The following is a 22,776-nucleotide window of genomic DNA, read 5'->3' on the forward strand; positions in this document are numbered from 1 at the left end:
TGCTTCAGAGGGCCACTGTGAAAGACAAAGCTAGGACTAAGAAACCCCTTGTTCCTATAACTTGGGAGCTGGGATAATTGACAACTTCACAACTTTGTTCTTTGTAGGGTGATTCTCCCCAGATTGGAAAACTCACTGTGGCACGTGAAGCATTTTCAATTTTGTATGGTATGTTGTTGGTACACGAACATCAGCCTCTGTGAATGCAGTCCTCTCCCAGGCCATGGCAATTATGAAACTCTCTGCTTATGCATTCAGTGAGTACTGACTGCATGCCTATTGTGTGTCCTGACCTATATTTGCCATCAAAGTCAATTGAGCAGAAGTATTGGATACATCTGTGCCCATATCATTCCATGTCATGTTCACAGAGATGGCACCTGGAGTCTGTCATCACTGTGACAATCTGTCATTGTTATAGAAGCAATTACAGTTTGCCATGACACAAAGACCTTCATGGTCACTCAGGGATGTGAGAGCTTGCCTGGCAGGTGCAGCAGGGCCAGCCTTGCTACATCTTCCAGTTAGCTACTACAGGCTGCCTCGGTAAAATGAGACCACAAAGGAGATGACAGGAGGTCCAAGGAGAAACAGGTTAAGATCTTTCGGGCCATTTGGCCAGACTTTTTTTTTTTTTTTGGTTTTTTCGAGACAGGGTTTCTCTGCATAGCTTTGCGCCTTTCCTGGAGCTCACTTGGTAGTCCAGGCTGGCCTCGAACTCACAGAGATCCGCCTGGCTCTGCCTCCCGAGTGCTGGGATTAAAGGCGTGCGCCGCCACCACCGCCCGGCTTGGCCAGACTCTTAAAATAAGGATCCCAGGCCGGGGAGAGCTTCACTTCCTGATAACCATTTCCATCCTTTTCCCCTGAGGGCAGTCACCAGGGACACTGAGCCCACTGGACTTTCAGTCTCTGTGCAGCACAGGGAGCTTCCTGGCCCCTATCCCCCATCTCCAGAGTCTCTCCATGCCAGAAAGATCCGAGTTATCCCGAGGAAAGAAAGCCATCTCGCTACAGAATTAAGCATCATCCTAAGAGGCATACATGAGCCCTGGCAAAATGGCTTCCAGTCTCAGTCATGAGTTAATGTTTAGGTGCAAAGGGGCCTCCTGGACTCAGGCCTGTTGCCCTGGAAACCTGGGCAGAAGCGGTCCTCACAGACACCAGGCAGACACACCATGGTCAGGGCCCCATGAGCACTTGCTTCCCTACAACTCTGGGTGAGATCAGTGTTGCAGCTCCTGGTGTCGCTAAAACTCCCCTGTCCAGCTCTCCGGCAGCTTTCAGCAGGCCCAGTGTGCACTTCTGACATGCGGCAGGCGGAGCAGACCATGCAGAGTTTAGGCACGTTAAAGGTACTTCAGTGTTCCCGACCTACTCCAGGCCTGCATAGGTTCATTCCTTACAGCCTCGGCATTGTTCTTTTGAATCTGAGGTATTTTTAAATGAGGCATTTTAGTAATCTCACCTTAAGATGCTTTATATCAGCTTCTACTTCCAACAAAGTGGACTAAGGATGACCCAAAACCCCACCCTCATGAAACAACAAAACTAAACAGTTTGTTGAAAAAATGTTTCAGGCATCATACAATTAAAAAAGAACAAGAAGAACAAAATAAGTGGTCACTAAATATGTCTCAGATCCAGGGCTGGAAAGTTTGCTGGACTTACAACAGAAAAGGAGATTTCCCAGGTTAAGGGATTTACCTGAACTGAAGATACGGAACTGTGTGTTTAGGAAGCCCAAAGCAGCTAGATTTCACTGAGCCAACTATCAGAGAGAACAGGCGGTAGAGTTTGTGTCTAGAATGTTCCTCCAAGGCCTGTATTTACCAAGGAGACGCTGAGGTCTCACTCAAACTCTTGATCCTTTTCTCTCCACTTCCTGGCCACCGTGAGCAGAGTGGCTTTACTCAATAACACTCCCCCGACCCCATGACGGTCTGCCTTGCTCCAGGCCCAAAAGCAATGGAACCAAAGACCATGGACTAAACCTCTGAACCACTGAGTGAAAGTGAACCCTCCCTCATCATAAGTTGTTTATCTCAAGTTTTTGTGTTATAAGGGATAGTTGACTAACAGAACTTACCTGCTCAGTGAGAGATCTGTGGAGATCGACAAAGGACTTCTCTTGTATAGGTGACTGAATACAGTTGCTCCATGATCTCCACAGTAAATTGGTTCCAGGAAATCCCACAAACACCAACATCTAAGGATATTGAAGTCCACTGTGTAAAACAGCATAGTTCACACATGTTCTGATACACTTAACTCATTAATAGGCTACTTATACATACTACAGTGCAAATGCTGTGTGAATCCTTGTTATGTTGAATTGTTCAGGGAGTAATAAGAAGGGAGCATAAAGGTCATGACAAAATTTAACATAAACACAGCTTTTTAAGAATATGCTCCATACGAGGATGAATCAATCTACGGACATGGAACCGAAGGATACAGAAGACCACCTGTGCTGTTAGCACTTATGTGTGAGAAAACTACCTGAGGCGGGAGAAAGGCCCAAGCAGGGTAAAAAATTCCTGAAGCTCCCCCAGGGCTGGGACTCATCTATATTCCAAACAGTTAGAGCAGAGAACCCTACTGAGCATGGAGTGTAAGGAACGCTATTTAAGAGAACATTGCCAAATTGGCTCTATGTAAAATGTTGACTGGTCTCAACCAAATTCAAAAGTAAGCCTCAAAAAAAAAAAAAATCACACTAGCTGGGTGATGGCGGTAGCGCCTGCCTTTAATACCAGCACTCGGGAGGCGGAGGCAGAGCCAGAGCCAGGTGGATATCTGTGAGTTCGAGGCCAGCCTGGGCTACAGAGTGAGTTCCAGGACAGGCTCCAAAGCTACACAGAGAAACCTTGTCTCAAAAAAAAAAAAAAAAAAAAAAAAAAGAATCACACTATTTGATCCGTAACTGTTACTTAGAACATAGCACAGAAACATTTAAAGAAGCACAAAGCTTCAGCACCCACCCAAGAGCCTGAAGTGCAACGTGTTCAACATCCAGTGAAAAGTTATCAGACATTCAAACTGAAAAAGATGGTCCACAAGGGAACATCCATCAACAGACAGAGCTGAAAATGGTGTGGATGGTAAAATTATTAAACTAGCACCATGATACTCCTATGATAATTATACCCCCCCACCTGGTAAAAATAGGTAAGAGCAATCATGAGCCTGGGAAAGAAAGGCATGGATGCGTTTTTAAAATACAGCTGAGTATGACAGTGCATACATATAATTCTAGCTAATCAGGAGGCTGAGGAAGAAGGATAGCAAATTCGAGGATGGCTTGGACAATTTAACAAGACCCTGTCTCAAATTAAAGTTTTTTTTCAATCTTATAGCTACTGAAGAAATCACAGTTGAAACAAAACTTCCCAGAAAGAAAACTCCAGGCCCAGTAACTTCACTGGCTAATGCTGCCGGTTCTATACAATACAAACCCTTTCAAAAATTGAAAATTACTATAGCGGCAAAATAATGGTCTCTTCTGGATGCCCATGGTGTGATCCCTGGAAGTTATGGATGTGTTTCCTTGCGTGGGAATAGGAAGTTTGCTCATGTCCTGTGTTAGCCAGCTGGACCAGATGACGGGGTCTACCTAACTGAAGGAGGGAAGTGGAGAGGAGAAGGCGTGAAATACTGAGAGAACCATGCCACTGCCTCTCATGACTAGGAAGATGGAGGGCTAGACCAGAAGTGGAAGAACTGAGGCTGCCTTTAGAAGCTGGAGGAAATGAGGAGATGAATTCTTCCTAGAGCCTCTAGAAGGACCTCTGCCCCACTAACACCATTTCACTCAGTAAAAGAACCTCGAGATAACACATTTTTAGTTTTTACTGTTTCAGAAAGTGGTGGTGCTGTAGGTGCTGGTGCTGGTGGTTCTGGTGGTGGCACTGGTGGTTCTGGTACTGGTGTTGGTGGTGTGGATGCTGGTACTGGTACTGGTGGTGCTGGTGGTGCTGGTGGTTCTGGGGCTGGTGCTGGAGGCTGAAGGTGGGCCTGGAGGTGTTGGTGCTGGTGATGGTGATGGTGTTGGTTCTGATGCTGGTGCTGGTGGTTTGGGGTTTGAATTTTTGAGGCAATGTCTCACCAATTCCAGTCAGAACTCAAGCTCACTATAGTCCGGACTGAACTCAGAAAATAGCCCAGGCTGGCCCAGAACTAGCTGTCCTCCTTGCTTAGCCTCCCCAGTGCTAGATTATAGACACACAACAGCACATCTACCATGTTTTCATTGCTTGAAGCCACTAAATTTGTGTTAATCTGTTCCAAGCAATCGCATAAAAAAACTAATACCTGGGAAGGACATTTCCAACTTATTCCACAGGGCGGGCACTATCTGAATACCCCGAACAGACCATAACATTACAGTAAAGAAACCCACAAAACCATTACCAAATTAGCAAGCCCACTCTAACAATATAGAAAGGGGACAAGGCATCGTGACTAAGTGCAGTTCATCCCAGGAAAGCTATAATGTGTTCAAACCCCAGTGCTTTCCCATGTCCCAAATTCCTCTAATGGTTTTGACATCTAACAACACATCATGTGTCATCCTTATCTTTCCCCATTCTGTCCTTAACTCAGGCTTCACCCACAGTAGCTCTCTCTCTCTCTCTGTTTCCTAACTTGCAAAGTGCCCCCACGTGCCTTGACAAGCTAAGGCTCTGCCACAGCAAACAGTCTTCTCTCACCCTCTCTTAGGGACCATCTTTTACTGATCCTGGAGCAGATGTGCCCTGGGGTTCTGTTCGTCCTCCCCCGCCCCCATCTTTCTACCACACTCTATTAGGATTTCTATACCAAGACATCACTCTCTACCAATTATTTCTTCCTTTCTAGACTATGAACTCCAACAAGATGAAAGTGTTATTCAAGGCATCTTTGAGAGTAAATGCCTAGCACAGTGCCTGGCATATGGTAGACTTGTCATACATATCTATTGATTTTTTATCTATTCAATAGTTGCTACTTACTAGAGATAAAATCCAATGTTCTGGGGCACAGAGAGGACTAATTCCAAAGAAATAAACAGTCCTCTGTGGAGACTAGAAGGGTTCCAAAAACAAAGGTATCACCTTTCCAATCAAAATACACCCCATAATGTGCATGGGTTCACAGGCTCACCATGTCAAAGTATTTATAATAGGCCAGCCTATCTGAGACACTAGGGAGGATGTGGTTAAGCCTATTTCCCTGGTGAGAAAATGGAGGTCCTGGAAGGAAGAAATAGATGCCTAAGAGTCTGGTGTGGGATAAAGCAGAGCAGCTGGACCCATCTCCAGCCGGCTCATTCGCTGGTCCCCCACCCTGTCACTCCTTCTGGCACGTGCTGCAGCCCACCCCTACCTATAGAGAGCAGAAATGAAAAAGGCTTTTGCGCTTGCCTTGGGCTCTGTGCGTTCCATCTCTATTTCTGTTCTCTGGCCTCTGCATGACTTTTGCCACAATTGAATTGCTGCAAGTCTACTCAGCCCGTAACAACCCCAGTTAACCCTTTGGTCCCTAGACTTTCTGAGCTTGGCTCTTACTTCCAGGCAAGCAGGCTACCTTCTTTAATCTCTGCCTTGAATGCTAATTTTAAAAAAAAAATGAAAATGAGTGTTTGAATGAACTGAACGGGCCAACAGCCCACAGAGCCTCTCATGCTTCACATCCCAGCCACAATCCATCTCAAGACACAGCCCCCTAGGTCTATCACGTGTTCCACCTCAGTGATGGTAGGGACTCATGGATCCTGTCTAAATGCTCTTGAGTGGTTCCTCTGTTCTTGTTCGATGTGTATCTTATTGTACCACTTTCCCTCATCCATCCTTTCTTCTCTAACATTTCTGCTTCTTTCTTTTTACCTTTACCCACCTGCTCCACTGTTCCCATGTCCCTGTGAAGAGAAGTCTTCTTCCTTTTTTTGATTCTATTTCTTACCTTGAGAACTGTCTTCAGGCTTTGTTATTCAGGCTCTATCACTCTTTGTCGTCTAGAAATTGATCTGAATTTCCTTTCATTGATTATTCTTTTTTATGCATTTGTTTGATGTCATATTTTAATTTCTTCCCTACAGCCATCAAATTGCTGAATTTCTTTAGACTTCTGCCAAATTTCTCAGATTTACTTTTTTTCAGACCAGTACTACAGCATCTTCAGAAAGATGCTTCCCTGGTCCCCGACAACCATGAAGAACAAAGGAACACTTTTGTATATTATAGTGCAAATCAGAAATCCTGTATTAGTCAGGGTTTCCTAAGAGAAAGAAGTGATGCAATATAAAATATATATGAGGAATTGATTAGATTGACTTACAAGATATGGTCTTCGTAGTCCAACAATGGCTGTCTCAGGCTAGAAAGACCAGTAATCATCTGCTCAGTCCGTGAAGCTGGGTGCTTCAGTCCTAATCTGGCACGAAAGGCCTGGAAGGTTCCTGGAGAGTTGCTGGGCTTCAGTTTATTTTAGCAGCTCCCTCCCCCTGCCACCGCCACCAAAAAAAAAAAAAGGGTTCTAGTATTAGTGAAACAGTTCCACAGTAACGGGACAGGTGAATTTGCCAGTGAGGGTGAGGGTCTGTAGACAGAAAACAGAAGGCCAAGAGCAAAGCTTCCTTCATTCATGCATGTCTTTCTATTTAGAAAGGTAGTAGAAGGTACCTCCCACCTTCAGGGTGGCCTTCCTGCTTCAGATAACCTAGTTAAAAAAATTTCTCTCCAGAGTTCCCAGCAGCTTGTGTTTTGGGTGATTTCAGATGGATCAGGTTGACAAGCACTTGCGCCAAAGTCTGGGGGCACAGCAGACAGTGCATTAAGCCCCTTAAAACAGTGATATGTGGCACTTCTAAAGCCTTCCGCATGTGTCCATATAAAGACACCACATAAAGAAATTCTCCCCAGGCAGTTGCCAGTGGTGATGAAGGTCCTTACTCCAGGAGGAAGTGCTCAGGAAGAATTCTGCTTTTGTGCTGTGCATTGTACTCCCCCAATTCTGTGTGTCTCCCTTCTCCTTGAGAATGAATTGGGTTGGTTCAAGCACCCCTCAGAAAACCCATTCCCCTTTGCAGGATTCCTGTCGCTGTTAGGGAACTTCAATTCTCCGTTCTTCCCTGAATCTGTCTTCATGTCACTTCTCAACACTTGAACTCCACTGTCAGTCATAATTGTTCCTACATCTTTATCCTAGAATTGAAATCGATTCAGACATGAACTCAATCTTATTCTTTAAGCTAGAGGGCAGGAGGAAGATAAAGATGGGGGAAACTCTTCTTAGTGTAAGAAAGATGGGTTCAAATTTGGAGAAACAGAGTAGCTCCTGTGTGTGTGTGTGTGTGTGTGTAAACAAACCTCTTCAAACTGAGCCTCAGGACTTCCTTGCAAGGACTTCCTGGGCTTCCCTATTCATTTTGGGAGAAGCTATATTTGGATCTTAATTATCCCTTCAAAGGGCAAAATCTTGAGTCTCTGATTTTGCTCCAAGATACATTCCTGCTATGACATGCTGCTTTGCCACAAATCAAAAGCACAACAAACTAACCAATTCTGATTCAAAGCAAACCTCTTTTTTTGTAAATTGATGACCCTGGGTATTTGCTACAGTACCAGAGAACTGACTAACAGAAAGAGTACCCGTCCATTGCATCCACTATGGTACAGAGAGCTGACTAACAGAGAGTATGGGTCAATTCCCTGGGGACACTTCGTAGCAGCTTAGAGAAACTAAAACAGAACTAGGTCTGAAATTCTTTGCAATAACTGTCATGAGGGTGTGTTGTGGGTGAGAAAGGACACCACCTCTGGAGGAGCTGGGACCCTCTGTGGGTTACCAAGCAGCTTTCAAGCCATTTCCCATGACAAGAGTAGGGGAAATCCAGCCACGAAGATAGCTATTTTTAACTATGAATGCAAACAGAGAAACTGAGGCTTCCAAAGAGTTCCTGTCACTGTTGATTCTTTGTTAACTGAGAGACACAAAGCCTCTGAGACACCATTTTTCCATGACTGTTTCCAGTGCTGGGCTGTGGTCCTATTTTAAGATACAATCAATTGTGTTTCGAACATTTTAGGGAAACAGCATGGATTTCTCCATCGGGCTCCACGGGAGGTCTGTGAAACAGAATTGCAAAGTGTGACCCGCTCCCAGTGTGCCTCGTGAGAGGACAGGATCCTGAGCGCTGTCCTCACTTTCCCCAGGAAGTGTGAACACTAATGTTATTTTGCCTCCGCTGTGGATGATACTTATTGAACTGATTCCGACAAAATTAGTTTCTATTCCAGTAAATACAATACTTAATTTAAAGAGAGTCTCGGGCTTTCTCTTTCCCTTCTGTATTATTTTTTTTTTTCTGTACTGCTCATTTTCTTTATTATAATGTGATTTGGATTTTCTTTCTGTTCTTAAAACAATAGTTTGAAGCAATAATAAAATGTAATTGCATACATCAATGGTAAAGGTTCACAAAGATTGCTGACTTTGTATTGTATTTACTTAGCTTAGACTGAGGTCCAGGTTGGATTTTACTTTCTGACAGAGTCTGATGATATAGCCTCACACTGGCCTCACACTGGCGGCAATCCTCTTGTGCTGTAGTCCCAAGAGCTGGGATTACAGGTGTGAGCCACCTCGGACAGTGCTGCATTGTCTACCTAAACAAGGCCAAGAGTTCCTACAGACCACCTTACAGTGTCAGACACTGGTCCTCAGCACAGTTTGGGTAGGGCAGCCCAGGAGTGTGGGACCTGGGACCCACAAATGAAAACAAAGGGGCAGTGTTTGCCAAGTCTGAGGGTATGGAGAAGGGTCCTGTGATCAAGGGGAAACGCAGAGATCTTTTATCCGTCCTGATGGTGGGAAGAATGTCAAAAGTGAGATGGGGGTCACATCTCTAGAAGGTGTGGGATGCCAAGTGGATTGCCAAAGCAAGGTCTCAACTCATTCGGTTGCTTAAGGAATAGTCATGAATGGCTACCATGTGCCCATCATTGCTTTGAAGGCCAGAGAAGCAAGAGTAGTTCCTATCATCACAGAGCTCATAACCTTGCAAGAAAGACAATAACTAAATAATCAAACAAATTTACTACTCATAGGATGCTGAGATGAGGAAGAGGCATGGGAACTTCAGGAGCTCACAGTAGTGATTCCCAGCTGGGTCTGGGAAATTGAAATGGGCGTGGCACTTGTGTATTGAGCTTTAAGTGAAGGGCAGAGGCTGGAAGTCAGAGATTGGAAAGAACAAGAAAGAAGAACGATCCATCAGGAAAAGGAGCCTTCATAAAGGCCTCGAGGAAGGAAGCAGCTTGACTCAGTCAATGACATGGAAGAAGGAAAATGTCCAGATGGAATAGATAAGACAGAAGATGGTGCCTGGTGAGGCAGAAAGGCAGCCAGGAGCCACATCATGAAGGATCTCATCATAGCCATGGCTCTCTGAGGTCCCCAAAGCAGTACAAAATCATTGAAATGTATTTGTAGATTTTTTTTCAAAATAAATGGTGTAATCTTATTGAATTTTGTTAAAGATCCTTGTAAGTTACAGTATAAACAATAGTTTAGGGGGGCTGGAGATGGCCCAGCTGGTAAAGTGCCTGAGCACGTAAAGTGTACAATCATGAAGCCCTTTCCTTCAGATCCCTGGCACCCATGGGAAAAGCTGGGCATATCCGCACATATCACTAATCTCAGCACTATAGAGACAGAGGCAGATCTCTGAAGTTCACTATCCAGCTGGTCTAGGCACACCAGTGAGTTCCACATTCAGTGAGAGATCCTGTCTCAAAAATAAGGCAGACACAAATTGAGGAAGACATCTCAAATAGACCTCTGGCATCCACATGTACATACATACACGCACCTGCACACTCATGTGTATGTATGAACCAATGTACACTTTCACACACACATAATGGCTTGTGGCCACTGGAGTAAGAGAAATGTGGGAAAACCAACTAAGTGGATTAGAAGCCCGCTCCTAGATGTAAGGGTGAGAGGTAGAGATGGAGACTGTGGCCAGGACCAGAGACTCAAATGAACACTGGGTCTGTGATGATCTAGGTCAGGTTCAGCCTGAAACTGAGGTTGCCCTGGCCATGGCTAAGTCTCAGGGGAGTGGGTGGCCTTCTATCTCCTCACATACAGAGGTGTCCTCACTGAGCACTGAGCTGGAAAATCCTAAAGCTAAATCTCACCACCTGATCTATAAAGAGCAATCATGGCGATGCATATTTGTCCACAGTTAGCCAGTGTTTGGCCGAAAAACCTCACGGTGCAGGAAGAAGAGTAGAATGGTGAGCGTGGGGAATGTGAAGAGCCAGAGGGACGTTCAAGAAGATGTCTGCCTCCTACTGAGGTGGTCTACAAACCTGAGTCTGCTTGCAAGTGGTAATCCCACCGGGGCCACATCTGTATAACCAGTTTAGAGGTTACCCCTTCAAGTTTGGAAATGAAACCAAAAAACGGAGGAGCTCTTGTGGGGAGGCCTCCTCTCTGTGGTGACCTGATCACTCTTGACATTCCTACAGGCAAGGATTGGGGGTTCTCCACTTGTCTGCACCTCACATTGCCCAACATATTCAGTCCAGCAATCTTCACGGGGTAGGATCGGAACATACAGTCAAAGGACAGGACCTAGCCAAAATGGACCAAAGGGCTCTTGCAGGAAAGGTGGGTCATCTACTTGAGTTGACGGCTAGGGTGGGTGGAAAGCAAAGAAGCAGAAGGCTAGAAAGGCAGAGTGGGTCCTCAAAGCCCTGTGATGGGATTCCAATCAACCTGTGTCTTGTTTGTGTCCCTGACAGAAGTCGGTGTGCTAGAAACTAGTGGGGGTAAGGAGAAGGAAGAATCTAGGTTGGTTTAGAGTTTTGATACTGAGGAAACACTGGGAACTCTAGCCAGAAACAGCTGTCAAAGGAGACACTGGCTGGCTGGAAGAGAGTATCAATTCATTGATGCAGCAGGGATGTCAGGATGCTCAAAGAAACATCTAACGGGTAGATTGGAACACTTGCCTTGAATTGAGAAGAAATGTCTGGCAGGAGGGACAAGTACAGAAGACACCCATGACAATAACAGTCAAATCCAATATTGTGGGTGAAAGTCCTGAGGGACTCCAGGAGAATGAATCCCTTAGGAAACAGTCCAGAAGCTGAGAGAAATCATCAGGGGGTGGGATCCTGGGCTTGGAGGAAGGAAATAATATCGCTGTCAACAGGAAGTAAGATCCTGGGCTTGGAGGAAGAAAATAATGTTGCTGTACTGATAAGAACCAAGAAAAGGGTTTTAAGTGTGTCAGAAACAGGACCTTTGATAGCACAGGGAGATCCCATGAGCTTTCCAGAGCCTAGCAGAACACAGAGCTGTCAGAATATTTGAGCAGCCCTGTATCTCAGGCTAAGAGACTTAGCAAAAGCCCGAGTCTATGGTTGTGGGACAATCCATGCTGAGCTTACCCCGCCTAGAAGAAAATCTGGTCACTCTGGCCCTAAAGTCACATCCCACAAAGTAATAAACCAAAATGGAACTGTGACTCTCCTTCTGTATGCTTCATCTAGCCTCTCGACTGTCTTCAGGCCATCTCAGCCAGATCGGAATCCATCTCCATTTTTAATAGTTTCAGAGGCTCAATGTTTGGTAGTCTGTTCTTCAGTTTCTGGAAATCCTTGCTAAGGTCAACGAGAAGATAGGCCTCTGTGACCCATAATTTCTAAAAGGCATGCTTGACCATGAGTAATGACTCAATCAACAGGAAAAGTCAAGTCAGAGATCTCCCTCTTGGGAAGTCAGAGCACAGGGTCACCACAGCTGAGGAACCCAAGCTGGAATCCCTCAGAGCACGCTGGAGGGCCCCAGCTAGGGAACTGAGGACCTCTGTCCGACCCAGGAACATCAAAAGCTTGGACTACAAAGGAGCATTTGTGTGCCGCACCCCGAAAATACGCTACAATGAAGTTGTGCATAAGGAAGTATTGTTGTCAAGGTCTTGTCATTGGAGTTTTTCCAGTTCTTGGTACCCAGAGCTTATAATCCTTCAGATAATGTACAGTGCTCAAAGATAAAGGACATCGATTAACATCAGGCAAGCATGCTGAAAACCCAGTGGGACGAGAAAGAATCAGGATCCAAATGCATCCTTACTGTAGGTAATAGGACAGCTTGCAGGGCTTGTAGGGGAGGGATGGGGAATGAGGTTTCATCATATTTCCAGGAACAGATTTAGTTTGTAAATGCTTATTGAATTCTAGACACTGAACGAGTGGCAGAGTATGATGGCACGTTCTCCTGAAGAGGAAGCTGCCTACTTCAGGAGATTAGTGTGAGCAAACACTGTGAACAGCATGAAGGCAGCTAGCAAAGGCAGGTGTGTGGTGCTGCAAGAGGTAAGGGGGTCTCATGTGAACAGATGGAAGGAGAAACCCAAGAGGGCCGAGATGTAGTGCAGGAGCAAGGAGGGCACTTGCCTAGAATTCGGCAGTCTAGGGTAGATCCCCAACACCAGAAAAAGGGGGAAAGAGAAACGGAAGAGCCTCACAGAGACGCTGTTGAACTTGTAAGCACGTCATCTGCACCACACACACAGGTGCGCTGGCATTTGACAGCCAGCAGCTGGGAAGGCTAACAGTCCCCAACAAATGACCTGAAAGGGCCACATCATGAAGTAATTTGCTGAGATGTAAATTTGAATGAGCTTTCCAGGAGGCTAGAGAGTCCCTGCCAGCCATATATCCAGTGTGTGGACCACATTCAACACCTGGCATTTGTGTCCCCATACAGATTAGCTCTACTCTCCTATTGACATTTACACGGTAAGTCTCATACTGATTCGTCTTTTTTTTTCTTGCAGACTCAAGTAATGGTGCAATTGATAAGGTAACGATACAATGTAATGATATAAGTTTATTTGAAATGGCAGATTTTATTTAAATACCTTTAGAAAATATCATAATCCCATATTTATGGAACCATTAAGAGTCTGAAAGGACTCCTTACACTTTATGGCTACAGCTTACTGTATTTTATGGTTGAAATTGTATGTCATGATGACATTCATGATTCTGGAGACTCACCAAGGTCATGGGTGAATGCTTCAAGAGAGTCATGGATCAAAGTCTGTAGATAATATATTTTATTGACACTCTACTAGATACAACAAAGTCTTATTTTAAGTTTTGAAAACAAAATAATATTCTCCCTTACACAATTTTTCTACAAGTTGAAGACAGCTAACAAGTTCTTCCCATTTATGATAGCTTGGCTCGTACTACCAGAAGACAATGGAGATATTTGTCCACACAACCGCAGACTGACAAATTATTCAAATGAGAAAGATAACCGGATTCTCCAGCTGTACGTTTTCTTTTCCGTCTATTTCCTAGAAGATAATAACCACCGGAACTCAAACTCTGGGCCCCTCCCCCAAAGAGGCTCTTCTCGAGCACCTCCAACTCAACATGATTTGACTCACAACTCCAACACACTCCTTCTTTTGTCTTCTGGTCACGTGTTTGATTGTCAAAGCTGGAAAACCCAACAGGCGTCCCAGACCTTCTTCTGACACCAATCAATCACTGAGTAAATCAAATTTACCTCCTAAGGACTCTCAGATGCAGCCAGGCCTCCGGAGCCACATTGCTCTACCCTGACTCAAGGCCAAATCATCTGTCACCACGGACCTTGAAATCTTGCCTATTTCTAATCTCCACATTGATACAGAGTCATTTCTCCCCCTCAAATTGTGAAACTTGCTTTCATCAGCCTCCCCTGAAGTTCAACTTCTGTATCCACAACTGGTTTGGGGACAGAGATTGGAAGCCCATGGTCCGCACATAAACACTGAGAAACACGTGGACTACCAGCTGTTTTTCCCGCGTGTGCCCAAGTTCCGTCACATCTCTATGCCTTTTGACACACTCGTCTCTTTCTCACCCTTACACTAATCTCTTCTTGGCTAGCCCCCATCAGTCCTTCGGGATCTAATTCTATTGTCATTGTTTCGGTAGAGCCATCTATAAATCCCAGTGGCTCTCCTCTCTGGCCTCCCATGGCACTGGGTATATGTTCCTATTAAAGCAGCTGGGTATATGTTCCTATTAGAGCAGCGTCACAATTGACTGTAACAACTTGGTACCAGATTTGCCTTCTCAAGGGAACCATGTGCTTTTTTTTTGTTCTACTCTGAATCTCTAGTTCCTAGCACAATACTTGGCTCCTGCCAAGCCACCAGGAAGTGTTTGCTGCATAAAAGGACCAGGGATTGAGGTCTGCAGCTACATCATAAAATGAGCCATGTCATCAAAAGAAGAAAAATTGCTTTTTTGTTCACTATAAAGCGAACCCAAGTGTCAGGAAAGCTAAAGCAAGGGCGAAGGCTGCCTTTAGATCTCCAGCAATTTTTAAATTACTCATCACATCTGTCCTAACTAAATACTAACCCCAGCAGGCTCCTGTGGCCTGTTAGAGGAGTGCACTTGAGTACCAGATCCAGGAAATGCTCAGTGATCATGAGGGGGGTGGGGCGGGGGGGGGGAGCTAAAAGAAGCTCCTGGCTCTGAAAGATGTGAGAAGATGCACAGTTTAAAATAATAAATGTATCTGCTAACATTCTTCCTCTTTGACACCTGAGATCACAATAACACACATGGCAGGTATACACGGAATGAAACGTGCAGCGCATCTGCGGTGGCAGTTCCCATCAGAACTGGAGACCAGCGGCATGCTCGTCCATCATTCACTCTGACACAACTGTTAGGAAGTTACCATGTGCTGGCCACTGTGCAACTTCCAGAGAAGCAAAGACAAGAGAGGACCCCAGAGATCCCCAGCTGTCCGTGGCCTGGATAGTTTACTACAAATTGGCGTTTTGACTTTGTATGATCGAGTAGTTACTCTTGAATCCTCCCCGGTTCCGTAAGGTCCTGAACAACCCCCCTTGTACACAACAGGCCGTAGGTAACCCTGGGAACGCAGCTAAGCCTTCTGATCTAGCTAAATGGTCCTGCTAAGCAAAACCTGTCTCAGGATGCGAGACATTGAAAAGGCAGTGTTTCCCAAGGAGCTTCAGTCCCCCGGTGTGTGTTGTTCTGATGAAAGAGTACGTTGCGGGGGTTGCGGAGGGGTTGGATGAAAGCAGGTCACTGAGTAAGCCGAGCCCGTGCTCCGACTAACACCGGCATTTTGGTGATTCGGTGTCAGCCTCCAGCGGGATTTCTCAGGTACCCACTCTCAATACAGTGGTGCAAAGAAAGACTCCAGTAACTAGAGGGAAAGGCGGGCCGGGGAAAGAGGGAAATCCATTTAGTGTCACTGCTGGAGCCCACGCTTCAGCCTTCCTCCGGATAGGATACCAGAGGAGGTCACGCCCAACTCTAACAAACTATATCACACAGAGCGAGAAATCTCAATAGAAACCTGGTTCCCCAGCCCCTCGGCTGCCTCAAACGTGCTCTCCTCCAGGAATCCCTAACCCGGCTGTGGTTCCCACCGGTCTCCGAACAGCGCCGGGCCCCCTCGGCCACACCCAACACACAGGGTCCCGTGTCTGCACCCCACTACCACTTGCGGGGCGCCACCTATCGGGGTCCCGGCCCCGCCCAACCCCACGTGCTGGGCCCCGCCCGGGAGCTAGCGGCCCTTTAAACACCCCCACCCTTGCACACTACACAACCAACCCCCCCCCCCCACCCGGACGGCAGCCGAAGAGGGACAAACTCATGGCGTACAGCCAGTCTCTTCCGCGGAGCACGTCCCCCGCAGCCCTAGCCTGCTGGGCTCTCCAGCCAGGGCTACGACCCCCTGGCGCCCCCCACGCCCCCGAGGCCGGGTGCAGGAGTGTGGGCGCTGTCCGACTCCGGGGAGGGGCGGGAGGGAGCGCGGTCTCCGCCGCCGCCGCCTGCCTCCGCCTGCCGCTCGGGCCGCCCGCTCGCCCGCCGCTGGGTGCGCTGCACGCGGGGGGCAGCCGCGGTGCAGAGGTTCATGCAGCGGCGGCGGCGGCGGCGGCTGCTGCTGCTGCCGCCGCGGAAACAGACAGCCCGGGCGCTGCCGCTGCCGCCGCCGCCGCCACCCTCCCGCAGCTCCATGCCGCCGCCGCCACCGCCGCCTCCTCTCCGGCGAAGGGCGGGGGGCTCCGGCCCGGGGTGGGCAGCACTCCTCGCAGCGCCGCTCCCCTCCCTGCCCTCCGCCGGGGCGCGGGAGCCGGTGAGAGCGCCCGCCGCCTCCTAGGAGCGCACGCTCCGCGCGCCCTTGCTAGAGCGAGGAGGCGGGCGTGGGCGGGCGTCGGGGCAGCCGCGACCCAGCGCGCGGAAAGGGGAGGGGGCTTCCCCGGAGGATGCCCCGCGGCGGCGGCTCCTCGCTCTTAGGCGCTAGCTGAGCTGGACCGGGAGCGAGCGGCGCGTCGCCATGCCGGCGTGACGGGCGCCCGCGGCTGCCCGCGCCGGGCCCCCGCGCTGCCCCACGCCGCGCCGCGCCGGCGCCGGGCGGCAGGATGGGCTGTATCCAAAGCATCACCTGCAAGGCGCGGATCCGGCGCGAGAACATCGTGGTGTACGATGTGTGCGCCACCATCGACCAGTGCCCCACGCGCATCGAGGAGACCTCGCCCATCGTCCTGCGCTACAAGACCCCTTACTTCAAAGCCTCGGCCCGCGTGGTCATGCCCCCCATCCCCCGCCACGAGACCTGGGTGGTGGGCTGGATCCAGGCGTGCAACCAGATGGAGTTCTTCAACACCTACAGCGACCTGGGCATGTAAGCGACCGGCCACGCCACGCGGCGCGGGAACGGGGTCCTGGCCCCTCTCTCCGCTCTCCATTCCGGCCCCCTCCCCAGCCCCTCTTACCGTTGTCCCCATCTCTCTCCGAACCTTCCTCCCGCCTCCCCACCCACCTCCCTCCTCCCTGCGCTTTTGTTTCAGTGACAGGGCGGGTGACGGGAGGCTCCTGGCGAAGGCATTTTCTCGTGCTTTGCTTCTGACTTCCTCAGAAAGGCTAGGAGAATAGTGAGGGGCAGGAAGAACGCGACTGGGAGGGCTCGAGAGGCAAAGATGGGGTGGTTGGCGAGTGTCATGGGAGTTTTGGGGCGCAGACTGTGTTTGTGGGTCTCCCCGGGAAGAGTTTGGGGAGAGGAGTGGAGTACTGGGGGCGCATGGTCTGTGTCGTGCGTCCTTTGGAGAAAACCAAGCCGGCTTGGGAGAGGAGGTACAGGGCATCCGAGCGGGAGCCAGAGGTTCTGCCATCGCCCCCCAGGCCAGCGAGCAGAGCAGCATCTCCGTCTGGAACCTCCAGCCGGGCAGAGCGCCTCTCTGGCGATGCGCCCCCAGGACCAGTTCTGGGGTGGTGGGAAGCTGAAAGGCACACAGGATGCTCCCGGGCCGGGCGGAACTGGTGGCCTTGTGCTTAGCAGCCGGCTGGTGCGGCTCGTGATGTTTCTTAAGCTTAAGGAAAGGATGAGTCCCTTCAACTGTCTGGGGTCTTTACTTTTCAAAACTTTCCTAATTGCGGCGCTGGAAGGGATTCCCAGGCGCCCACCGCCGAAGCCAGTCAGCTGGCTGGGAGCTCTCCAACTTCCTTCAGCAGCGCCCCGTTGGTGCGCGCTAAGGGTTTGGCAGGCGCGGTGCACCTAGATCACACCAGGGCTCTGCCGCCACCAGGGGCGGACATCCTGCCCTGGAACCGCAGGCTTTGGGAGGTGGCGTTCTGGACTTTGTTACTTACTAAATTTTCATCTGCCCTCCTGTCCCTTTTCAGAACTAGATTCCGTGCGCGTGGCGACTATATATGGCTAGGAGATTTGGGGCCTACATTCTACCTACTATTACAGTGTTGATCTAGAACATCCTAACCAGCTTGTAGCCTTTAGGGAAACCCCTCTTCTGGAAATTCAACCTCATTTCATTTCTCAGTCTAAAATTGTGGCGCTCCCAAGATTTACCTATTTAAAATGGATATGGGATGGAGGAGTTCTCATTTTAAAAGGTCAAATCATCTTTTTAGCAGCAGTTTTGGGGCTTTTTCTTGCACTCTCGGAGCATGGAAGTTAACACTAGTCATAGGTGCTAAAAGGAATTTTGACAGATCGTTTTGTTTCTTTTTCCTCCCAGAGTTTGCACTTTGCTCTTTAAGCATAAAAGCTCAGTAGAGAAGGCTGGTTGGTGGTGAAGAAATGTGAACCCCGCTTTTCACTGTGCCTGAGCACACTGTGTTCTTGCCTTTCTGGAAATGAGAGAAATGGGTGACATATTATTTTGGGTGAATCATGCCATCTAAAAGGACGCAACCTGAAAAGAGTGACTATATCTTTACACATGTGTGTTAGAACTGTTTGTTTTGTTTGGGGCTTTTTGAAATTCATTTTTTTTTTTCAGCCAAGGAAGAGAAAGCCTGGCTAGGGAAGGGCATCCTTCTCATGCCCCTGCCCTCACCCTGATTGGGGACCGGGGAGGGGAGTAACCTTGCTGGGGCAGTCACAAAGCCTGAATCCCCTAGTAAAGGAAGCCTGGAGGCACTGGACAGGAGCAGCCCCATATTTCCCAAGACTACACAGGAGAGCCCTCTGTGGCCTCAAGTCCCCTGTAAATCAGTAAATACAAAGTGTGTGTGTGTGTGTGTGTGTGTGTGTGTGTGTGTGTGTGTGTATGCCAATTCCTTCCATAAAATATATTCTGCCAAAGAAGTCAACTTGAGCTATAAACAGATATGATAGCGAAACTTCCTTGTATGTAGGGGAGGGTGTGTCTACCTTGGAACCAATTTGCACAGCCATGAATTCCTTACAATATAGTCCCTTGACATACCCTACTGAATTCTTGCCTTTGAGGTTTGGAAAAGATTTTGTTTGTTTTCATTTAACTTATACTTTCAATATTTTAAGATTGCTGGTTTCAGTGTTGTTGGTGCAGGGAAGCAAAAACAGCCTCCAAGAAATCACAAATTGCATTATTATAGATCTGTATCCAAAGTTGTGGTTGTAATAATTGCTGTGTGTTGAGGGCCACTTTGGAGCCTAGATTTTACTGAGCCAGTTTCTACAGAGTATTTGTGCCCTGCGAACTTTGCCAATGTAAACTTTTTAATGGGAATTCATATGGCACGGGAGTCACTGTCGTCTGTGGGTTGGTTGTCGTCATGTCTGCTTTAGCCAGTACTGTGAGTGGCAGACGCTGCAGGCTGGATTTTCACTCCCGTACAGTGTTCTGTCTCAGAAGCAAGGTGCAGTGAGGTTTGGGCTAGAAGGGTGCCTTTTCGATATTTTGGAAAGAATGGTGCAATACTAGATCCACAACTAAAACAGCAAGAAATCAGGACTGAAAGAGAGCGTGCCTTTGTGGTTTAAATGTTGTACTTCCTCAAGGGAGGGAGGGCATAGGCTTTTTTTATTAGCATACAAAAAATTAGGTTAGGTTTCATTATGGCATTTTTCAAAGTTTTTGCTGTTGTTTCTCTTCACACACACACACACACACACACACACACACACACACACACACACCCTTAGTCCCCTTCCCTTCCTGTGCCCTTTGACCCCTGTAGCCTCCTTTCTACTTCCCTGTTACATCTGACCTTTTGACCTTTCCCCTCTTTCTCAATAGTTCTTGTTCCTCTCTTGTGGCCTCCTACCTCGAGAACATGAGAATGGGGGGCGGGGGTTGTTGTTGGGAAGGGGATTGTTTGGTTTTTTTTGTTTTGTTGTATTTCTGAGTCCAGGTCACCTTACTTTAATATGATACTTTGTGGATCCATCTATTTTCTTGCAGATTTCATAATTTTATTTCTCTTAATGGTTAAGTAAAATTCCACTGGGTATATGTGCCATGTTCTCATTCTCCATTCTTCTATTGATGGACTTCTGGGCTAGTTCCATTTCCTTCTTGTTGTGAATAATACAGCAGCAAATGTGGATAGGCAGATATCTCTGTAGTTGGCTATAGAATCCTTTGGGTATATGCCTAGGATTGGTGTGGTCGTTCTGTAGTGTGGCATGGTACCATGTGGTATGGTAGTTTGTATGGTAGTTCTATTTTAATTCTTTTTAAACAGTGCCCACTGATTCCCATAATGGATATCCTAGGTGTACACCCCACCAATACTGAATAAGGGTTCCTTTTACTCCCGCGTCCTTGCCAGCGTTTATTGTCATTTTTTTCCTTGACCATAGCCATTCTGAGTGGAGTGAGATGGCATCCCAAAGTGGATTTCATTTCCATTTTAAAGGGGAGGCTTCTTAAGGAACATTTTAAATCATTTGATGGCCATAATGTTGTAACTGAAACTTGAACTCAAGTGACTTAGTATTTCCTCAAGTGACTAGGAGGAGCCAGGTTGGGAACTACCTGCATCCCTCCCTTCCTTCCTTCCTTCCTTCCTTCCTTCCTTCCTTCCTTCCTTCCTTCTTTCTGTCTGTCTTTCTTTTTTATTTTGATATACATTGGCGTTTGACCTGCATGTCTTTGTGAGGGAGTGGGATCCACTAGAACTTGAGTTACAGACAGTTGTGAGCGACCATGTGAGTGCTGGAAACTGAACCCAGGTCCTCTGGAAGGGCAGCCAGTGCTCTTAACCACTGAGCCATCTCTCCAGCCCCACTTCCTTATTTCCAACTTGAGTGTGGTGAATCTGCTCAATTCGGTCTTCAGCAGAATGTTCAAGGTCTTCCTTCTCCATCAGGAAGAGCCACTGGTTTCCCAGTCAGGCTGCGGTGAACACACACTTAGCAAGTGTCCTGATATGCAAGTACCACAAAGAAAACAATGGGGTTTGTAGTCATCTCCTTGCTTCCTCACATCAGCAAAACCAGTACTGGGCAGCAAGTAAGAGAAAGGCCTTGGGAAGAAGAACCAGGAAGGGTTTTCTGAAGGTACAGTGTTTCTGGTTGGTCTCTACAACTGCGGAACATCCACCAAGGCAAGGGGAGGGGACCAATCCAAAAGAGAAAAACAGGAGGTGTAGGGGGAGGGGAAAAGGAAGTATTCTAAAGTGCAAGGAATAGGCAGAGTGTGCACAGAGAACAGTAGCTGAAGTCTGATGGGTAGTGGGGGCCTATTGGGAGGCCTCACACAACATCTAGAAAAGGAAAAGTGTAGCTAGAGTTTTTCTGGTCCTGCCTGGCCCGCAGTCAGGACAAATCTCTCTCACCCGCCAGTCCCACAGCTGCTCAGACCTAACCAAGTAAACACAGAAACTTATATTGCTTACAGACTGTATGCCCGTGGCAGGCTTCTTGCTAACTGTTCTTATATCTTATATTAATCCATTTCCATAAGTCTATGCCTTGCCATGGGGCTCGTGGCTTACTGGCATCTTCACATGCTGCTTGTCATGGTGGCGGCTGGCAGTGTCTCCCTGACTCAGCCTTCCACTTCCCAGAATTCTCCTCTCTCCTTGTCCCGCCTACTTCCTGCCTGGCCACTGGCCAATCAGTGTTTTATTTGTACAGAACGATATCCACAGCAGAAAAGTGAAGGTCAACTCTTTATCACCCGAGGGTGTTAGGAGTCTCTTGGGTCCAGCAGAGGCAGAACAGCCCCCAAATGCTCAGCACAACACCCAGGAGGTTTCCTGGGTGAGGTATGAACAAGAATGGTGCTCTTTTGCCAGAAGTGGATGAGGTGGAGCTGAGATCAGGGGAAAGGCTGTGGCTGGAGAGCCTTTTGCCTACATTGTCTTCTAGGGCTGTAAAGGGAGTCTTCCATGATCAGCTCAGACCTGCCAATCTGGAGAGAGCTCTGGCTTGGGTGAAATGGAGGCGGTCATATCTCGCTCCTAGCTTTGGCGAGCTTTTGAGTAGCCTCCCACCTCTGAGACCTGTTTACCCCCATCCCAGCTGCCCTCTGCCCATTGAGAAACATCCTCATTTGGGGTTTGTAATTTCCATATTGCCAACTCCAGTAGACTTGCTTTTGAAAGACACTCACCTTTCCATGTGACTGACAGCTTTCTGTCATCGTTAACTACTCCCATGTTTTAGCTTCCATACTCTTTGCAGCTGTTCTGGTCTCTGTATTACCTTATAGATCTTACTCTATGTTATTGAAAGTACATATTTTCTCTCCTCATTCTGTGCTTTCTCTGGGTAATTCCATCCATCCCAATAACAGCAGATGCGCTCTCTCTGGTATGCAGTCAGGTACGTGTGTCTGTGTGCAGTTCTGCTTGACTATTGGAAAGGCATCTCAGGCTTAAGGTTTCCACACTGAAAATTGTTTTCTGTTTATCTCTTTTGATGTTGCTGTTGTTTAGTCTTTTGAGAACTACTGTACCATGTAGCCCTACATGGTCTGGCGCTCACTGAGAGGCCCAGGCTGGCCTGGAATTCATGGCCATCCTTCTGCTTTGACCTCCTGCACACTGAGATTACAGGGCTGTATGTACCACACCCAGCTTCACTTATAAATGTTTAATCTCCACTGAAGCCTTCACCAAATTTCTGTGTCCACAGTTCTTAATTGTCTTAAGAATAGCTCCACTCCCTGAGTTACACAAGCTAAATCATTTCCATGTCACTTCAGGTATTCCTCCACACGTCCAGTCTACCATCAGACATACTGGCTCCGCTCTCCAGATCTGTGATGCAGGCAGTCATTTCTCTGTGTGTATGGGTGGCTGCCATCTTGTGCTGTCTGGACTTGCTGCTGTCATTCCCCCCCCACCCCCCACCTAGTCTCCTCCCACATGGCGGGCAGAGTGATACATTATAATCACGGGTGTTTTCACTCTCCTGCCTCAACTTTTTAGTGACTTCTCAGGACAGTGGGTATGCAGTGTGTAAACCACTTCCCACTCTGGATTTCTG

The 22,776-nt window shown here is 47.7% G+C and overlaps 1 protein-coding gene and 1 long non-coding RNA gene across 3 annotated transcripts in view; one reads left to right on the top strand and one right to left on the bottom strand.

Moving 5' to 3' along the window:
• Positions 1 to 15,598, bottom strand: part of LOC121821341 (uncharacterized) — a 29,755-nt gene extending 14,157 nt beyond the window's left edge. Inside the window, exons 1-2 of one of the 2 annotated variants that reach the window (XR_006062095.2) lie at positions 6,319 to 15,598; positions 2,090 to 2,209 (exon numbers count right to left, since the gene is read on the bottom strand). This is a non-coding gene — a long non-coding RNA (uncharacterized LOC121821341). Of the gene's footprint in view, positions 1 to 2,089; positions 2,699 to 6,318 lie in introns of those variants that run through there. The other variant, XR_013043383.1, reaches the window with a different exon arrangement.
• Positions 15,599 to 16,423: 825 nt separating this feature from the next.
• The window catches only part of Fam78b (family with sequence similarity 78 member B), a 79,037-nt gene continuing 72,684 nt past the window's right edge, over positions 16,424 to 22,776 (top strand). The window contains exon 1 of the mRNA XM_006983239.4: positions 16,424 to 16,737. Within this exon, the coding sequence (XP_006983301.1) occupies positions 16,475 to 16,737 (263 nt within the window). The 5' untranslated portion in view covers positions 16,424 to 16,474. The remainder of the gene's footprint in view (positions 16,738 to 22,776) is intronic.

Source organism: Peromyscus maniculatus, chromosome 11 (genome assembly GCF_049852395.1).
Source record: "Peromyscus maniculatus bairdii isolate BWxNUB_F1_BW_parent chromosome 11, HU_Pman_BW_mat_3.1, whole genome shotgun sequence".
NCBI lineage: Eukaryota > Metazoa > Chordata > Mammalia > Rodentia > Cricetidae > Peromyscus > Peromyscus maniculatus.